We start from the raw sequence: 21012 nt of genomic DNA on the forward strand, positions 1-21012 counted from the left end.
AGAAATGGCTAAATTTGGACCTCCAGAGCCGTTCGACTTTACACAGCCGGCAGAGTGGCCGATATGGCGGCAGAGATTCTCCCGTTTTCGAGTGGCGTCCAAGCTAGGGATGGAGAATGTGGAAATATGTTGGAAAATTCCTGCCAGGCCTGTCCACGGTGCTGCACCCCCTCTCCAATCTACTCAAAAAAGAGACTGTATGGGTGTGGGGCGAGCCTCAGGAGCAAGCATTCAACAAAGCAAAAGCAATGCTCGTGGCTGCACCGGCACTTTGTTATTATGATGCAGGCCGACCAACAGTTGTCAGTGCGGACGCCAGCAGCTGTGGCCTGGGTGCTGCACTGTTACAGGACAATGACGGGGAGTTACGGCCTGTTGCCTTTTGTTCTCGCATGCTCACAGACGCAGAGAAGAGATATTCGCAGATCGAAAAAGAATGTTTAGCATCTGTCTGGGCCTGCGAACGTTTTACCCGCTACATCCAAGGCATGGGTCATGTACGTCTACAAACTGACCATAAGCCCTTGGTGCCTTTGATCAACTCATACGACCTTGATAAAACGCCACTGAGATGTCAGAGATTGCTGATGCGACTGATGCGATTCAATGTTACTGCTGAGCATGTTCCTGGTAAACAGTCAGTGGTGGCGGACGCACTCTCCAGACATCCACTGCACGGATGCTACCCGTCCGAGACAGACAGCCAGGTCAAGGCATATGTGAGCAACGTAGTGACAAGCAAACCTATCAAGTCACATAAGTTGGAGGAAATTCGTAGAGCTACACAGAGGGACCCAGAGCTTCAAAAAGCAATCATCTTCACCAGACAAGGGTGGCCTCGGAGAATGGCAAAGAGCTCACCACTGCAAGGCTTTTATGCAGCCAGAAGCCACCTTTCACAATCAGATGGTCTAGTGCTCTACCACGATCGCATCGTAATTCCCACAGCACTCAGACCCAGTGTCCTTGACCAATTACATGAAGGCCACCAAGGACTAACTAAATGTAGAGAGCGCGCAAGATCAACAGTGTGGTGGCCCAACATTGGACTTCAAATAACACATAAGGTGAGGTCATGCAACTTTTGCAGAGAGCACAAGCCTACACAGCGACGGGAACCTCTCGTGACTACTCCTCTGCCCAATGGCCCCTGGCAAAAGATTGCAGCTGATCTTTGCGAGCTTGAGGGTAAGAACTTTCTTGTCGTTGTTGACTATTTTTCAAGAGACGTTGAGATTGCTTCCCTCTCTACAACAACCACCAGACAGGTCATTAACAAGCTTAAACACATGTTCGTTAGATGGGGCATCCAGTTAGAACTGGTCAGTGATAATGGGATGCAGTTCACATCATCGGAGTTCCAAGACTTCAAACTGAGTTATGGCTTCACCCACACTACGTCGAGCCGTCATTACCCCCAGTCAAATGGAGCTGCTGAAAGAGCTGTCCAAACGGCCAAGTATATTCTCAAACAGCCTGACCCCTGCTTAGCCTTGAGTTACCGCTCTACACCAATTGCAGCAACCGGTGCAAGCCCAGCTCAACTTATGACAGGACGTCAAATCCGCACCACCGTCCCAGTACTCGAAAAGACATTGCTGCCCAGTCCAGTCAATAGGGACACGGTGTGCCAAAGAGATGCTGCAGCTAAGGACTCTTACAGATTCTTCTACAACCGCAGACATTCAGCTCGTCCACTTCCTGAGCTTCTCCCAGGCCAGGATGTTGTAGTGAAGCTTGACGGGGAAAAGGGGTGGACGACTCCAGCTAAGGTCATCAGTAAGTCTAAGGAGCCGAGATCCTACTTGGTGGAGATGGCGAATGGGAACGTGACTCGCGGCAACAGACGACACCTTCAGCCTGTCCCAGGCACCGTTGATCCTGAGGAGCAGCAGCAGAGCACTGTTCCAGCTACACCGACTACTCCAACTAAAGGGGTGGCTGCTTCCCAAGAACCACCAGTAAGGCAGACATTGCCAATCCCTGTCTCGGGGTCTCCTCTCCACCCTACCACACCTGTGAGAGTGACTTCCAGGGGGCGGGAGATTAAAGTACCTCTCAGATTCAGAGACTGAGGACTATCTCCTTTCTATGTTCTAAGGGCAGAATAATCCCTTATCAGGACTGAGGGTAGTCTACCCCCGTGATGTCCTGCGTTCTGACAACACTGTTTTATGTTTAAAGTACTTTTGTTAAAGGGGGAGATGTTGTGAAATCTGTTTATGTTGTCCTAGTAAGGCTACCATGAGGGCAGGCACTAGAGGTCGCTAGGAGACCGGTGTGTGTATATGTGTTTTCCAGAAATTGATGTAGCAACGTACACTGCTGCTACAATTCAATAAAAAGCGGTTCGTGCTTGAGAACCCTGTGTCTTATTGCCTCCGAACATGACATGGTGTCAGAAGTGGGGACTTCACGCCGAGTTACACGAAGAAATGGCTAAATTTGGACCTCCAGAGCCGTTCGACTTTACACAGCCGGCAGAGTGGCCGATATGGCGGCAGAGATTCTCCCGTTTTCGAGTGGCGTCCAAGCTAGGGATGGAGAATGTGGAAATATGTTGGAAAATTCCTGCCAGGCCTGTCCACGGTGCTGCACCCCCTCTCCAATCTACTCAAAAAAGAGACTGTATGGGTGTGGGGCGAGCCTCAGGAGCAAGCATTCAACAAAGCAAAAGCAATGCTCGTGGCTGCACCGGCACTTTGTTATTATGATGCAGGCCGACCAACAGTTGTCAGTGCGGACGCCAGCAGCTGTGGCCTGGGTGCTGCACTGTTACAGGACAATGACGGGGAGTTACGGCCTGTTGCCTTTTGTTCTCGCATGCTCACAGACGCAGAGAAGAGATATTCGCAGATCGAAAAAGAATGTTTAGCATCTGTCTGGGCCTGCGAACGTTTTACCCGCTACATCCAAGGCATGGGTCATGTACGTCTACAAACTGACCATAAGCCCTTGGTGCCTTTGATCAACTCATACGACCTTGATAAAACGCCACTGAGATGTCAGAGATTGCTGATGCGACTGATGCGATTCAATGTTACTGCTGAGCATGTTCCTGGTAAACAGTCAGTGGTGGCGGACGCACTCTCCAGACATCCACTGCACGGATGCTACCCGTCCGAGACAGACAGCCAGGTCAAGGCATATGTGAGCAACGTAGTGACAAGCAAACCTATCAAGTCACATAAGTTGGAGGAAATTCGTAGAGCTACACAGAGGGACCCAGAGCTTCAAAAAGCAATCATCTTCACCAGACAAGGGTGGCCTCGGAGAATGGCAAAGAGCTCACCACTGCAAGGCTTTTATGCAGCCAGAAGCCACCTTTCACAATCAGATGGTCTAGTGCTCTACCACGATCGCATCGTAATTCCCACAGCACTCAGACCCAGTGTCCTTGACCAATTACATGAAGGCCACCAAGGACTAACTAAATGTAGAGAGCGCGCAAGATCAACAGTGTGGTGGCCCAACATTGGACTTCAAATAACACATAAGGTGAGGTCATGCAACTTTTGCAGAGAGCACAAGCCTACACAGCGACGGGAACCTCTCGTGACTACTCCTCTGCCCAATGGCCCCTGGCAAAAGATTGCAGCTGATCTTTGCGAGCTTGAGGGTAAGAACTTTCTTGTCGTTGTTGACTATTTTTCAAGAGACGTTGAGATTGCTTCCCTCTCTACAACAACCACCAGACAGGTCATTAACAAGCTTAAACACATGTTCGTTAGATGGGGCATCCAGTTAGAACTGGTCAGTGATAATGGGATGCAGTTCACATCATCGGAGTTCCAAGACTTCAAACTGAGTTATGGCTTCACCCACACTACGTCGAGCCGTCATTACCCCCAGTCAAATGGAGCTGCTGAAAGAGCTGTCCAAACGGCCAAGTATATTCTCAAACAGCCTGACCCCTGCTTAGCCTTGAGTTACCGCTCTACACCAATTGCAGCAACCGGTGCAAGCCCAGCTCAACTTATGACAGGACGTCAAATCCGCACCACCGTCCCAGTACTCGAAAAGACATTGCTGCCCAGTCCAGTCAATAGGGACACGGTGTGCCAAAGAGATGCTGCAGCTAAGGACTCTTACAGATTCTTCTACAACCGCAGACATTCAGCTCGTCCACTTCCTGAGCTTCTCCCAGGCCAGGATGTTGTAGTGAAGCTTGACGGGGAAAAGGGGTGGACGACTCCAGCTAAGGTCATCAGTAAGTCTAAGGAGCCGAGATCCTACTTGGTGGAGATGGCGAATGGGAACGTGACTCGCGGCAACAGACGACACCTTCAGCCTGTCCCAGGCACCGTTGATCCTGAGGAGCAGCAGCAGAGCACTGTTCCAGCTACACCGACTACTCCAACTAAAGGGGTGGCTGCTTCCCAAGAACCACCAGTAAGGCAGACATTGCCAATCCCTGTCTCGGGGTCTCCTCTCCACCCTACCACACCTGTGAGAGTGACTTCCAGGGGGCGGGAGATTAAAGTACCTCTCAGATTCAGAGACTGAGGACTATCTCCTTTCTATGTTCTAAGGGCAGAATAATCCCTTATCAGGACTGAGGGTAGTCTACCCCCGTGATGTCCTGCGTTCTGACAACACTGTTTTATGTTTAAAGTACTTTTGTTAAAGGGGGAGATGTTGTGAAATCTGTTTATGTTGTCCTAGTAAGGCTACCATGAGGGCAGGCACTAGAGGTCGCTAGGAGACCGGTGTGTGTATATGTGTTTTCCAGAAATTGATGTAGCAACGTACACTGCTGCTACAATTCAATAAAAAGCGGTTCGTGCTTGAGAACCCTGTGTCTTATTGCCTCCGAACATGACATGGTGTCAGAAGTGGGGACTTCACGCCGAGTTACACGAAGAAATGGCTAAATTTGGACCTCCAGAGCCGTTCGACTTTACACAGCCGGCAGAGTGGCCGATATGGCGGCAGAGATTCTCCCGTTTTCGAGTGGCGTCCAAGCTAGGGATGGAGAATGTGGAAATATGTTGGAAAATTCCTGCCAGGCCTGTCCACGGTGCTGCACCCCCTCTCCAATCTACTCAAAAAAGAGACTGTATGGGTGTGGGGCGAGCCTCAGGAGCAAGCATTCAACAAAGCAAAAGCAATGCTCGTGGCTGCACCGGCACTTTGTTATTATGATGCAGGCCGACCAACAGTTGTCAGTGCGGACGCCACCAGCTGTGGCCTGGGTGCTGCACTGTTACAGGACAATGACGGGGAGTTACGGCCTGTTGCCTTTTGTTCTCGCATGCTCACAGACGCAGAGAAGAGATATTCGCAGATCGAAAAAGAATGTTTAGCATCTGTCTGGGCCTGCGAACGTTTTACCCGCTACATCCAAGGCATGGGTCATGTACGTCTACAAACTGACCATAAGCCCTTGGTGCCTTTGATCAACTCATACGACCTTGATAAAACGCCACTGAGATGTCAGAGATTGCTGATGCGACTGATGCGATTCAATGTTACTGCTGAGCATGTTCCTGGTAAACAGTCAGTGGTGGCGGACGCACTCTCCAGACATCCACTGCACGGATGCTACCCGTCCGAGACAGACAGCCAGGTCAAGGCATATGTGAGCAACGTAGTGACAAGCAAACCTATCAAGTCACATAAGTTGGAGGAAATTCGTAGAGCTACACAGAGGGACCCAGAGCTTCAAAAAGCAATCATCTTCACCAGACAAGGGTGGCCTCGGAGAATGGCAAAGAGCTCACCACTGCAAGGCTTTTATGCAGCCAGAAGCCACCTTTCACAATCAGATGGTCTAGTGCTCTACCACGATCGCATCGTAATTCCCACAGCACTCAGACCCAGTGTCCTTGACCAATTACATGAAGGCCACCAAGGACTAACTAAATGTAGAGAGCGCGCAAGATCAACAGTGTGGTGGCCCAACATTGGACTTCAAATAACACATAAGGTGAGGTCATGCAACTTTTGCAGAGAGCACAAGCCTACACAGCGACGGGAACCTCTCGTGACTACTCCTCTGCCCAATGGCCCCTGGCAAAAGATTGCAGCTGATCTTTGCGAGCTTGAGGGTAAGAACTTTCTTGTCGTTGTTGACTATTTTTCAAGAGACGTTGAGATTGCTTCCCTCTCTACAACAACCACCAGACAGGTCATTAACAAGCTTAAACACATGTTCGTTAGATGGGGCATCCAGTTAGAACTGGTCAGTGATAATGGGATGCAGTTCACATCATCGGAGTTCCAAGACTTCAAACTGAGTTATGGCTTCACCCACACTACGTCGAGCCGTCATTACCCCCAGTCAAATGGAGCTGCTGAAAGAGCTGTCCAAACGGCCAAGTATATTCTCAAACAGCCTGACCCCTGCTTAGCCTTGAGTTACCGCTCTACACCAATTGCAGCAACCGGTGCAAGCCCAGCTCAACTTATGACAGGACGTCAAATCCGCACCACCGTCCCAGTACTCGAAAAGACATTGCTGCCCAGTCCAGTCAATAGGGACACGGTGTGCCAAAGAGATGCTGCAGCTAAGGACTCTTACAGATTCTTCTACAACCGCAGACATTCAGCTCGTCCACTTCCTGAGCTTCTCCCAGGCCAGGATGTTGTAGTGAAGCTTGACGGGGAAAAGGGGTGGACGACTCCAGCTAAGGTCATCAGTAAGTCTAAGGAGCCGAGATCCTACTTGGTGGAGATGGCGAATGGGAACGTGACTCGCGGCAACAGACGACACCTTCAGCCTGTCCCAGGCACCGTTGATCCTGAGGAGCAGCAGCAGAGCACTGTTCCAGCTACACCGACTACTCCAACTAAAGGGGCGGCTGCTTCCCAAGAACCACCAGTAAGGCAGACATTGCCAATCCCTGTCTCGGGGTCTCCTCTCCACCCTACCACACCTGTGAGAGTGACTTCCAGGGGGCGGGAGATTAAAGTACCTCTCAGATTCAGAGACTGAGGACTATCTCCTTTCTATGTTCTAAGGGCAGAATAATCCCTTATCAGGACTGAGGGTAGTCTACCCCCGTGATGTCCTGCGTTCTGACAACACTGTTTTATGTTTAAAGTACTTTTGTTAAAGGGGGAGATGTTGTGAAATCTGTTTATGTTGTCCTAGTAAGGCTACCATGAGGGCAGGCACTAGAGGTCGCTAGGAGACCGGTGTGTATATGTGTTTTCCAGAAATTGATGTAGCGACGTACACTGCTGCTACAATTCAATAAAAAGCGTTTGGTGCTTGAGAACCCTGTGTCTTATTGCCTCCGAACATGACAGTTAAATTCCCCATTCAGCATATGTTTTGCTTTAAGTGAGTTCAGCATTAAAAGCATTTTTTGAGTTCAAGTCCTGTCTCCTGATTCCTGCACTGGGATCCACTTCCTGACTTCCACGCTGTGAAACCAGTTGACTCGCAACCATTTAGACACTCCAATACACTACTGTAATAATCAATGTTTATGAATGAATATTTCCTGAGTTTTATTATGGCACGTTTTGCAAACACAAAATATTATTTCAGTTGTTTTTTTTTAAACGTCTAGTTGTTGCTTTTAGTTCTGTGAACTAAAAGTGGGCACTGTGGGTTTTAAGCAACTGGATAAGAGAAGCGATTAAGGAAATTCATGGATAGACAAACTAAAATGTATTTCAGTGTATTTTAATGTGGTTTTAGTTACCCTTGTTTGGGTGTGAAGAAACTTCACAGTGTAACCAAGTATGTAATCAGCAGATTATGTTTTAAAAAGCATACATAGCAGATCGTTACATGGAGAAACCTTTTGAATACAAGCGTGCTGATCCACACAGGTGTTCACAGACACAAACTACTACTGTCGATCTTGCGTGCTGCACAATAACATGTAATATTTAGTATCTACTGTTATCTACTGTTAGCTAGTTTATTGTGATGGTGTTGTATTTATTATGTTGCTCTTTTTTGTTTGTTTTCTCTTCTGTGTTTTTTTTTTCTCCATACAGGTGATCCTGGTGTTTTGTTTGTTTTTCTTTTTTTTCTTCCCCCCTTTCTCACCATCTCTTCTCCCCTCTATTTTTCTTTCTCTCCCTCTATTTCTTTCATTCTTTCTCCCTGTCCTATCCCCCAGTCATGTCTGTCCCGTCTGTAACAACCAAAAATCAAATCAAATAAATACATAATTATAATAAAGATCAATCAAATGGACCAATATGGCAAGGCCATGATAATTCAGTTGGTAAAGTAGATCCGCTTGGCATCTTTCTTGCCCTTCAGACAACAATTCTGATGGCTAAAGATCCAAACGGGACAGGCAACAAAAAAAAAAAAGTGTACATTTGAGAAATCCATAGTAGGGAGATGAACTGGAGTGCACACCGAGTGAGAAAGTGATTAAAGTTATTGTCTAAAAATGAGAAACAGAAGACAATTATGCAGCCCTATTTATCTTTTTATTGTTACCACTTTGTCCTCTTGCACTGGCCCTGCCTTTGTTTTCTGCATCTCCTCTGCAATTGCAGGAGTGTGTTCCTCGTGTTTCAGTGGGTAGGGGCAAACCCAGTGCATTCAGTCATCCATCCTTCCCTGGATCATGTGCTGCTCACCTCTCTAGAAAAGTTACAAAATAATGGGTTGTAATCTGATTTCGATTGATGTTTGTAGATACCTGGCCTGTCTTCCCCCTTCAAAGAAAAGAAGTTTGGGTGTGTGAACACCACCCTCTTTGTCGGTCCAGCTGATGGACAGATAACAATTCAGATGTGTCTGTTGCTCTTTGAACCAAGAAGGATGTGCTGGTTACAGGATGTTGCAGTGTGTGCTGGGATACTAGCAGACACTGCAACACTACTGGAACGATAGTGATGTTGATTATAATGGTTGCTTTGATCCTATACTGCATCTGTGAAAATTTCACAGCATTAATATGTCTGAATTTAGTCACAATTTCAGCAATTTTTACTCCACTCTTTTACTTGCACGTATTTGTAGGGATCCACCCACGTATATAACCATGAAGTGGCTGCTTTTTATACCCTAACAACAAAAACAAGTTCTGGCTTATATAAATTCAGGAAAACGCTGACTAAAGAAACCCAACCTTGTTATTTAAGTTAGGGAAAAAAAGTGGCCTGAAAACATCAAACCAGATCCAACTCGAGGAATCTGAATTTCTTTGCCTGATGTGAAATTAAAAGAAAGAAACATGATTGCTACAACAATCCTAAGATGAGCTATTGGTGATATACTGTACCATAGATTTCTCTGTTAATTTTGTTGAGTATATTATCTTCTATGATAGCAGTCCACTAAAGCAGGTGATCCAACATAACATTCACAGGGTTCAGTTCCACCCCTGCAGACTTAGATAAATAAATTTCATTCTCCCATCAATCACGATAAAGGAGCGAAGGCCTCATTCCTGCATAAAAATTCAAAACCGATGTCTACCAAACACGATAATTCATTGCGGCGCAGTAAGAATGACACGCAGTTATTGTTGGTTTGAAGGCTTCATGTGTTTATCTCCTTTGAGACGCATCTAACATATCATATGAACTTAAAATATGTATACAAAAGATTTCTCACTTTCTCCGAGTGGGGTTGCAGCTGATTATTTTTGATTTTTACTATGCGGGACTGCTGACATCAGTAGATTTGGTAGAGTGCTTGCCTCCAGTGTTGACATGCTGTCACAATAGTTTATGATGTGAAATGAAAAATATTGCAGACTACAAAAAAATGCCCCTCGTCCTATTTGTAATTGCCATGTAAAGGTCGACGTGAACAGCTTTCCCCATGGGGTTAAAGGAAAATGAGTACAAAAAAACTAAGTACAACTCTTCATTTCTAAAATAACTCTTAGGGACCTTTAAGATCTAATTGCGTAGGATTGTACAGAGAGGACTTTTTTTTTGAGTGAGCCTTAAAAGTGGGTTTATCCTTCTCTACAAGTTAAACCAGCCTCACAACAAAGGATTACTTGTTCCTCCTCACCTAGAAAACCACAGCAGCACTGGGAAGCTGTTGTTTCTTTGATACATACATTATCAAAAAATACAAATGCAAATGCGACTGAAAAAGCTAAAGACAACCTTTGCGCAGTGACGGAGTAAAGACTGTCAGTTGTCAAAACCGTTTCCACAAGAGAGTCTTAGTTCAATATTGAGATGTCACGCATTTCATCTAAGATTTAATTTTCTGCTTGAATCTCGGAGAGAGAAAGTAATCATACGGACGTGTGTCATCATTTAGACAAGTTGTCATCCCAGCATTGGAATTTCAAAATGGCAGCAAACATCTGTCATCCCCAGATTAGACTCTCCATCTCTCCACAGGTGAAGTATGGTATATACTAACAAAGATTTCGATCCAGACAGTTTCCACTTCTCAAGCTCTGCGATTCCTATTGGCGTGACAGTAATTTGTCAGATATGTACAGAAATGTAAGCTTTTATCAACCAGCAAGTAAGATGAACTTTTCAGTTTGAAATCAGGTGCACACACATCAGTAACAGAGAAGAAATCCAAAATAGATTATTTCAGTTCTCTCTTTCATAAAACATGCTCTTAGCTGTAGCTAATTCCAGTCCCATTTAAGGTTAAATTGCATGTTTTATAACCGTCTGGTTCCTCAAGCCATTACGAGTATGCAGTGGAGACAATTGAAATGATTGCCATTTATCTCTCACATTCAAAAACGGACTAACAAAGATCATGGATCTCATCAGTAAAAATCTATGTGTGCAATCATGCATGTGTGCATGTTCTTGAGCATCGCGGGACTGAGGTTTTATCCAATTTGTTAAGCCTATGAATAATAATCAGTACCCTGCACAAATGTATTATATGAGGTTTTCAATGGCTGTCAGCTGTGTATTATGAGGCGCGTCACTTGCTGCACTTCTGCATAAACAAGTCTGGCATTTTTCTCTGTATAGCTGCAACTCTCTAAAGATCAGACCACGTTTTATGAGTGATCAGTTCAGAAGACTTGGTAATTACAAAAGATTCACACAGGTCACAATAACAGAGAAAACAATCTGACTGATTAACACGTAAAAGGTTGTACTTTTGATGTCTTTGTTACAACGCTGAATAATCTATCGCAGCGCGTTGGAAAAAACAAGTCAGCTCAATAGACTGATATAAAAGATGGATGTAGTGACTGTGATATTTCCCTCTTGTTAGTAAACTCTGTGTTCTGAAGCCTCTGTTTTAGCTTTTATAATGACAACCATCTTCATTTCCTGGAACGAAATGTGGCCATGTCTTAACAAACAGCTCATTAGCCTTGACAATCTAAGAAAGTGATTTGTAAAATAAATAAATAAATAAATCTAATAAAAAAAATTCTTTCACCAGATTTTAAACATTTTGACATTACGGGAAAAAATCGGAATCTATGAGGACTGACCCTTTTGGAACAGCCTCAAATGGCCATAAAGAGCAGCTGGCGTTTATAGCACTTCTACAGTGGCTTCATTGTTCTTATATTGTGTTTCCTGTTAGCAGCCTTCTTTAATAGTGTCTGTCACCATCTGATGTTTCCTGTAGCTGCTTATAAGCCTTGCACAACAATCAAAAGGAAATGTAGACCACCACTTCCTCCAAAAGCCTTAGTGCATCAACATTGGAGGAAAGTCTTGGTTGAATAGCCCTATTCAGGTCATGGCAGAGCATCTCAAGGTCAGTGCTCTGACTTCATTTTCCACTACTTTCCACTGCTCTGATTTACCTCTGTGCTCTGAGTCTTTCCATTAAGTTTTAAGTCATGGACCGAAGCTATGTATTGTCCTGAAAGATTACTTGATGTATTCTTGAATTCATTGTTTCCTCAATAATAGAAGGGATACAAACTATCTCCAAACCATGATGCTCCCTCTGTGAAGCTTTGTGTTTGTGTGTAGTGCCTTTTCCCTGCAAGCACTGTGGATTTTTACTAAGAATTATGTTTTCTAGATGAGCATCAAGGTCATTTAAGACACGGGGGCATGTTCTATTTTTTTAGTGACCAGTTGTTTCCTTTGAGGTACCTTTCCATTAACACCCATGGTGTTCACGTGTCCTAAAGTTGACACATGAACAAAGATTTTAGCAGGTTGCAGACATATCCGCAGGTGTTTCCTGTTTCTCCTGGCCTCCTTTTCAGCTCTTTCACCTTCGTCACATATTGCACCCCTGGTGTGATCTTTGCAGGACATTCACTCTTGGGCAGTTCCTTCATTTGTTGTCTTATCATACACCAGAAACACCAAGGCCCTGTGACGGTTGTTATCATGGTTCACACCAGCCAGTCTTTCTTGAGAAGATGAATGTTTGTCTTTGATTATATTTTCCTTTGGCATGCAGAACATGAGATTCTAGGGTTTTTAAACATAAAAGTCAATAAGGTTTTTCCACATCATCTGTCTTAATGGGCCTAAAGCCGCTATTGTTTTGCCCACCCTCAATCCCCCCAAACCTGTGAAAATTAACAGATCACATGACTGAAGTTCAGACAGAAAGTCACATGATATGCTTTTCTCATTTGTTAGAGAGGACTAGACTTACAAATGAGCCAGTGAGGAATTTAGCTTGTGGCAAAAGTAGTATTTAACTTTACTTTGTAATGCAAAACTGCTAATACAACAATAATAAACTATTACTACAAGTAATGTGCTCCGTTAACATGTTTGAAGAAATAAAAGTACAAATGTATTGGTGTTTTATTGTTGTTGTTGTTTTGTATGTGATGTTATTAGCTAATCATTGTTGTGTTGCATTTATGCATTGCTGTTGGTAGTGAGGTGGGTGCAGAGAGGCGCTTAGGCATTTTATGATGCTTTCAGGTAATTCTTAAAATTCCTCATTCAATACCATACCTACTTGTCTGTATCTTGGAGAGATGGTGGAGAATTTCGTCTAATAAATCCTACTTTTGTGTATATTGCTTAGGAAAGTAACAAGCTCAAAATCCCGTGTGTTACATTCCACTCAAACTCTCTCTCCGCTTAGTGAGAAATGACGGTTTCCGAGGCTGTCAGCGGCTTTATACCACGCAGTTATTGGGACACGCCCACATCAGAGCTCCCACCACTCACAGGGACGAACGTGATTAGGTCATCGCGCCTTTCAGTCACGCCCATCTACCGTGGCTTCCTGTGTGAGCCGTTGGACTCGCTCTATCTGCAGCGAGTCTCCGGTATGGACACAAGCTTCACGGCAGAACTTTTCACAGGAGATTTTATCGCTGTTGTTTTCCATCTGACACGGCTCGTATCACTCGGAGATGGATTTCTGAACGGAATAAGCCGAAGCTGAGCCCGACTCTAGTTAAATCTCCCATTTGAAATCGTTTTTTGTGTGTTGTTTGAGTTGTTAAAGGAAGAGGGGAAAATGCCAGTTGCAACTCTTCTGCCTTTTACCGCGACCCCGAATAGGAAGTCTGCCAGCCCGACTTCTTTCAGGTTGACAGAGAAATTTATTTTGTTATTAGTGTTCAGCGCTTTTATAACCCTGTGTTTCGGGGCAATTTTCTTCCTTCCGGACTCCTCCAAGCTGCTCAGCGGAGTTTTCTTTCATTCCTCCGCGGTCGAAACGAACACCCACACCGGTCCGGACAGCAGCGACGCGGGTTCGGCTGGAAACGACGACAGGCTCCTGGCAAAAATCAAGAAAGACCACGAAAAGGCTCTGTTAGAGGCTAAGGATACTCTACAAAAACTTCCCGACGTGATACAAAATGACATTCTAGCTGATAAAGCGAAAGTTACAAAGGAGAGCATGGGTAAAGGTGCGAAGGATGGCAATAATTTACCTTTCATAGAGTACCACCGCCCGCCAGGGGCGACGGGACTAGAACCCCAGGACCCAGAAACCAGGGAGAGACGGGCTAAAATCAAGGAGGTAAGGATCTGGAGAGGATTCTTGTCAAGCTGAGCTCCTTCTAAAATCCAATATTTTAAATGTGCCTTGGCGTGTGGCTGTTTGGAGTCATGGGAGAACGTGACTCAACACGTTATAGGGATTGTTCACAACCTGTCTGCTATTCGGCACACACATAAAATGCAAAAAAAGAACTAATGTAAATTTAACTTTAGCCACGACAGTCTTGTTATCCCGAACCGCTGATTTACTTCACGCAGAGCGGTGGGAGTTGGCGAACACCAGGTACACAATTAATCATTTTAGTTAGTCGAAACAAACTGTGAGGTGGTTCTTATATCCGAAATTCACAGGATATATGTTAATGTTTATCTAATCATATTTCCGCGTGAAGAGATCTCTTTATGCTCTTCGGTGTACTTGGCAGTTTAATTAGGGAGCTTTTTGAACGCAGTTAGTAATACCGTTTTGCCTTTCCACTACACCGGGGGAAAATCAGGAATGCTTGCGAGATCCACTGCCCCCCTCCGGGCTGACCTACCTGTCTTTCAAGTTTCCCAGTCTCAGGGGCTGGTGCAGAATCAACTGGTATTAGTTGGTATATTCTCGGATGGTGGCTGGGAGAGGGGGGTAAAACACACCTTTTGCATCCTTTCATAGATCTTTATGTGACCTAGATTTTCAGTGAGCTCCATCATTCCTAACCTAAAAGGATTTGTTTTAAATAAAGAACGAACGTGTGCGTCTCTCTAATTAATAGTATTAATTATTGCAACAGAAGCTTAATTCGCTCTTGTGTTTATTTACAGTGGTAGTGTCACAGCATCTGTGTTTTTCGTTATTGAATGTTTTTTTTGTCACAGCAGATGGAAACAACGTTAGCCTTGTTGCCTGCAGCAGGGTGAAAATACCAACAGGTAGCATGTCTGCTATTATTGTGTTATGCCAGTGCACAGTGTGCGTGTGTAGAAATAAGGGGAAATCCCAGCCTTGAAGTCACAGAGGTGGTTTCAGGCAGCATCTTATGAAAGCAGCCAACCTGCTGTTTCATCTGTGATATTATGATCCTCGCAGCGCTCGACTGATACTAAAACATCCTCACTAAAACGTTAAATCAGATCTAAACCACTGTGATAGTGGTATGTGTTTGTGTCATTTTGAAAATGTGCATTGCAGGTGATGATCTCAACACTAAACGCATGTTTTGAAAAGTCCAAAGAGGGACTTTTTCTTGATATAATGCAAATGGATTTTGGTGCCAAGACTTGGGAGAATCTATAAAAACAAAAGCATTGGAGAGCAAAGAGGTAGGAAGAGGGTCACCACAGCTCTTAGGGGGTTAAAGGTACCAAACTAATATAGTGCCTGTCCCCTTGTGCTTCCAAAATTCCTTTGACACATTGGGGCATGGACAAAGGGGGCCTTTAGGGTTGTCATGCGGTGTCTGGGGACTCCAGTTTATTAAGCCAATCCTATGGGTGCTGAATTATATCTGCGCATGTAGTTTTTTCTTTGTTTTATTCCTTGAGGTGGTCGTTGAGGAGGCTGCTGCAGTCTGCAGGCAGCACTGCAGTCAGTCTCTGCCTGTAGACCCGTGGTCAATATTAGCAGATACAAATATCACAGCAGTGGATTCGCCTGACTCCTTAAATGATCCCTGACATTAAACCATGATATTTTTACTCTCAGGAGAGAATTATAATAGGGTTTTTACCTCGATACCAAAAACACCAACCAAATGATCAGGGTTGTTGTATGAAAATATATTTTAGGGATATACTTTACTCAAGAGAGAAATGCATTTTTGGCGGTGGCCAAAAAAATAAATAAACAAACAGACTCACTAAAGTAACTGTATGGAGACCAGTTGTTTATGAAATCTTGTCATTTAACATTGATGTAGCTTACTGAAGCTTCATAACAATTTAACATGGCATAGTTTCATATTACAACAGGAGATTTTATTGATACATCACTCTGTATCTGTACTAAAGCCTTTTTTCTATTGTCTGTTATTAAAGACACAATGTACTGCAGATGGTTGACAAGCCGAGCTTAAGATGTGTCAAGTACCATTGAATAAGTCAGAAACCCTGCGGTCGTGCCATCAGCCACATGAATGTGGCATTAAATAAACCATGTCAACAAGAAGCCACTCTCTTTACAAACTAAGCCATGCCAAATGTGCATTTACACGTACTCACGGTCTTCCTGCACTTAGTATCATGATGTTAGGCAAAATAATACCGTGTTAATGTTTGTGTTTTGTTAGTGAGGTCCTAAATCCCATTTCCAACATCTCAGATGGATGTTTATGCTTTAGAGTTCAGCTGTGATTTTCAAAGCGACTTTAATAACCTGGGGGGAAAGTCAGCACACGACTGTCCCATTGAAAACACAATGGTTCTGAACCCTGTGGGGTTTTGAGGTCAGATTTTCGTGTTTATAAAGTACAGTTGTAACCCATTGTATTGCTGTTTTGTTTTCAATAACAAAAAAATAATAAGTCCTGTACACAATACTTTGTTTATTTTCTTCCATTTTTGAAAATATCAGACGCTGTGTCGACTTGCATGCATGGTTATAAGTTTGATTCAGGTCAGGTGCTCTATTCAGAGCATATTTTTGAGATGAACTGTAACAACCTGCAGTAGTAAATCATAAAAAGATCCAGTAGTGCTTCAAGCAGTAAAATGCAACTTTTTCTTCATGAGTTCAGCTCCTGTTTGCTTGGCAGTAAGAGACTTTGAGCTGTGATCTTCTTTCAAAACAAAATCAGCTGCGTGTTTTATTGTTAAATGAGTAGACTGAGGCTAAGCGGAGGTCACTTTAGATCTCACCCAGACATGCATGTTAATCTCAGTTTCTGTAACTCATAGTGTTGCAAAAATTTTAAAAAAGGCAGAAAAGCAAACGTGTGAGGCTTCACCAACCCCAACTTTAACGAAGCGGCTAATAAACATATTGTAATCTTCTGGGAGAAGCCTTCCTTTGAACTAGAAAACAACACTACATAATAGTTGCTTTATGGCTTCTCATCATGGAAAAAAGCATGTGGCATATATAATAAAGGCTTATAAGAACTCAAAAGAAGTGTACTGACTAGATGTGTACTTGTACCGATGAGATGGTTTGAGCATGTGAAATTGGGAATATATTGGAGAAAAAAATGTTGAACATGGAAGAAAACAACAGAGGAGGTTTGTGGATGTAGTGAAGGACGACATGCAGAACCGGCTGTCGGTGTAACAGAGATTGCAAGGGATGGGAGCTGGAAGAGATGGTCGTTGTGGCGACCCCTAAAGGGAGCAGCTGAAAGAAGCCTCTTTGATCACCACTGTTGAGTTGAAACCTCCAGCAGTAGCTGACAGTTAACAAGTTCAGTAAAAAAAAAAAAAAGTTTTTTTTTCTCCTATCACACCTTTATTACACTGTAGTAGTGGCTTCAGAGATATTAATATCCTTGAAGATTACATAACAAATATGAAGCTGATTTGTATGAAATTTAAGCACAGATGAAGGAAGCAGTCATCAGTTTGGTTTTGAGAATCACCGACTTGATAAGGATAAGCCCAAGATGATGGATGGATGCGTTGTTCACGGTGGGGCATGTGCTGTATCAGCGCCCTTCTAGATATTTCTGAGTTGATTTTAGCCATTCACGTAGTACAGTTGGACCACACAGGTCTCCAGGTTTGTGCTGAACTCCTCTACAGATCACACTTTTATCTTTCTGCCATTTCTGTAAAGCCAGTAAATTTGCTGACCAAACACACTCTTACATGCACCCCATGATCTTTTGTGACCTCCTGTGCTTTTTTCTTTTTTATGTGGAGGATTTTTAAATTATCTGAGATCTGCTATCTCCCAGCTAAACTTCACCATCTGATCGAGTTATCAAGGGATCAGCCCTGCACTGAGCTGTCGTGTCAGCGGGCGCATGTTGAGTTTGAGATGGGCAGAGCGCATACAGCATGGGTCGCTCTGTAAAGGATAAATAGTTTGTTGGGAGTGACCGCCACAATCCTACAATCAGCTCAATCTGTTTGTCTGACTCAAATCAGGCTCTCTGGAGAACCCCGCCTCCCCACTGTCAGGACCCCGGGCTTTCACATAGCAAGCTACTTTTCTGTTAATAACAATTTCTTCACCAAGATTAATTGGATAACATTTCAGTAACATTTGCAGGAAAGTCCCCTCCTGGAACGCCTTGCGATTTTATGAAGAATGAGAAATGTATTTTCTACATTTGTATTTTAACACAACCTGGCAATGCATTGAATAAACTCTTGTTAGCGGTTGAGTTAATGGGCTTATTGCTGACCCGTGTGCTCTGCACTTCCTTTGACGTAGGCTAACCACAGGTAAGATGCAGCTTGAAGCCTTCATTATGCGTTGCTGTGGACATGGACAGCTGGAGACCTGATGGCCAAGTAGCCATTCCTGTTATACTTCTTTGAAGTCCACCACCTGGGGTGCATGCTTAGTTTGTGGATTGCAATGCAAATTCTCCACACGTAACTCCGCGCGTACACAAAAAACAAGCAGGCACCCGGCACCCACCTTCTGATGAAATTTGTCACTCATACCTGAGTGGGCCGTAGTGGACGTGGAAAGTATAATGAAAGATTGAGGGTATTTTTCTTATTCTGTTCGATTTGATTTGATGTCAACATATATTAGACATTATAATGCTGTCGAGGTGAATGTGTAAACCAGTGTTTTTAACATTATTGCCAGCACTGTCTTCTGTAGCTCACAGCGTCTGAAGTTGTTTTTACACGACGCTGTTTAAGCATAGTTTAGCTTTTAAACTTGTCAGCTCTCTAACTGCTTTGGTTGAAAGAAGTAGTTGGATGTATTGTTTCTCAAAAACCAAAAAATTATCGGTGATGGTGGACAAGCTAAAGCTGGTCCTCCCGCAGTGCAGTCGCCTGTATAACATGATAGTTAACGTGTCATAACATTAATTATAAAAAGACTGTTTAGAGTCACTTTCTTTTTTTGTTTTGTTATGACTGTGTCAGAGTAAAGAGGCCATTTCCCAGTCTGCAGTGAGCTGCATATTGTCCACAGCTCTTGTTGGTAGGCAGCATTCTGTGCACCATACTGTGCCCTCCCCCGTACAATGTTATGCAAACACAAACATTAGGGAAAACGCCATCTCCGTCTCTTTAAGTTTCAAAAGACAGAGGATGAGGCAACAGTTTGCATTTATTTGCATCTTGTACTGTGGAAATTTTATCTTTCAAAAGACATTTTTAGCTGCTTTTTTAGCCCAAACAGTCCAAGCATTTTTTTTTTCTACCAGTGAAAAATGGTTTGTGCAAAGGTGAGCACAGCCTTAGTTTAGGCAAAGCTGCACATAAGAATGCAAATTTCTGTATCAGTTTGATAAGGCACACAAACACAGTGTTTCACCTACAAACTCTCCTGTAATAGGCCTACATGATGCCTGATTATATCCATAGGAGCAGGTAATTGTCCAAAAATAGGAAGTGGCAGTCACGTGCCTTCTGCCCTCCTGTGTTTAAACTCATGGTTCCAAATTGTGTGACCATTGTCTTTGAGCATTCTCATATGGCTTCAGGTGATGTGTGTCAAGTCAAACCAGTCAAACGAGTATGTCACCTAACAGGAGAGGTTAGCTGCTGCTAATAAGGTGACTCATCAACACCAAAGAAACGTGGCTTATTTCAACAAAGAGCTCAGGCTGAACCAGAGGCAGCCAGACTATTTATTGGACTGTGTGAAAATGTTTAATAATGTATTGGAGACGAGTAAAGTACTGTATATGCTAATGGAGAGGTGACACGCTTGCAAAAAACAAATTGCAGTTGTCATGCTATGTGCAAATTCTACAAGGGGGCTGTCTGAAATATAATCAAAAGAAGAATTGAACACGTGTCAGATCACATAAAGGCTGTGAGTACATTTTGGCATGCTATTTGCTTTGCCTTGGGCACAGAAAGTTTGGAAACCACAGGCTTAATAAAACTGACTCTTTCTAGTAACGCCTGTGAGAAAAAGTGACTGCAAGTTTTGTTCCAACTAGATTCTCCCAGCACTGTTTAGAGTTTGTGTGAGAATGTCAAAAAAGCAGGGACTGGAAAAGCATGTGGATACAGCTTAAACACTGCAGGTCAAAGTACATTTGAACAGTAACAGGCAGAAATTTAGCCACAGATCAAATACATCACATGACAGTTTGAAGGACATGTCGTCCTATTCATAAAACCATGTGCAAGGTATCAGTGCTGGAACTCAGACTGTTCTCTAAAAAGACTTCTCCAACTGAAAAGCAAAATCTTTGACAGCTGCTGGTTATATGCATGCCCTGTATATACAGCAAACCTCGTCTAATGGCAAACACATTGTCTTGCCCATTCCCCACGTTATAATGCCTCATAATCCATATCTGAAGGTTCACACATTTTCACTTTGGAAAAATGAGCCACTGTTATCAGCAGACACCTTAAGCTGAAGTATTTAAATTTGTATAGGAAGATGAGGAGTTAGGGCTCTGCTAGAAAACTTATTTAGAAAGGTTAAAACTATTACTTGAAGTTTTAACTCTACTTGAAGGCAGAGTAGGGGGGTCATAGGATATTATTAAAATATAGGCAGAATTCATACAGTTTCTCCTGGAGAATTCAAGTGAGGTTGTGAAGTGAAGTCGGTATCGCCTCGGTGCGGTGACCAGATACATTTCTGATCTACTGTGCCCCTTCGTAAAGACATACCAGCAGTATAAAGTGCAGACATAATTGTGCTTATGGTTTGATTTTGAAGCCAGACTTGAATTACAACCTAAAACACACCTTGAAACTTTTCCTTTCACGCTGGGGATGTCCCCGTCCTTAAAGACTCAACACTGAAGCTCTATATTTTGAGGAAGATTTTCGGTGCAGTGAAAGAGTTGTTGCAATGTATTATGCATACACTCACCTTTTCTGCTCTGAGCAACTGCTGCTGTCCTAAGTGACTCATCATCTTGTTCCTTGGTGAGTGTTTGTGTGTGATGAGGTGGAGCTTGTTGTTGTTTAGTATGCAGATGAAATGTAAATGAGTGTTTGGCTAGCTATAAGGACAGTGTGCCTGCAGTATGTATCTTAAAGGACACATCATCCTGTCAGTCCTGTTACCTCTGTCAGCACAGACTCGTCTTTAAACTTTACACAGTGGAAACTCTAAGG

At 43.6% G+C, this 21012-nt stretch overlaps 1 protein-coding gene across 1 annotated transcript in view; it reads left to right on the forward strand.

The window, feature by feature from the left end:
- The first annotated feature begins 12988 nt into the window (after positions 1-12988).
- Positions 12989-21012, forward strand: part of man1a1 (mannosidase, alpha, class 1A, member 1) — a 165103-nt gene continuing 157079 nt past the window's right edge. Inside the window, exon 1 of the mRNA XM_082504948.1 lies at positions 12989-13837. Coding sequence (XP_082361074.1) covers positions 13328-13837 — 510 coding nt within the window. The 5' untranslated portion in view covers positions 12989-13327. The remainder of the gene's footprint in view (positions 13838-21012) is intronic.

This window comes from Aulonocara stuartgranti (genome assembly GCF_965226115.1).
Source record: "Aulonocara stuartgranti genome assembly, chromosome: 15".
Classification (NCBI taxonomy): Eukaryota; Metazoa; Chordata; class Actinopteri; order Cichliformes; family Cichlidae; genus Aulonocara; species Aulonocara stuartgranti.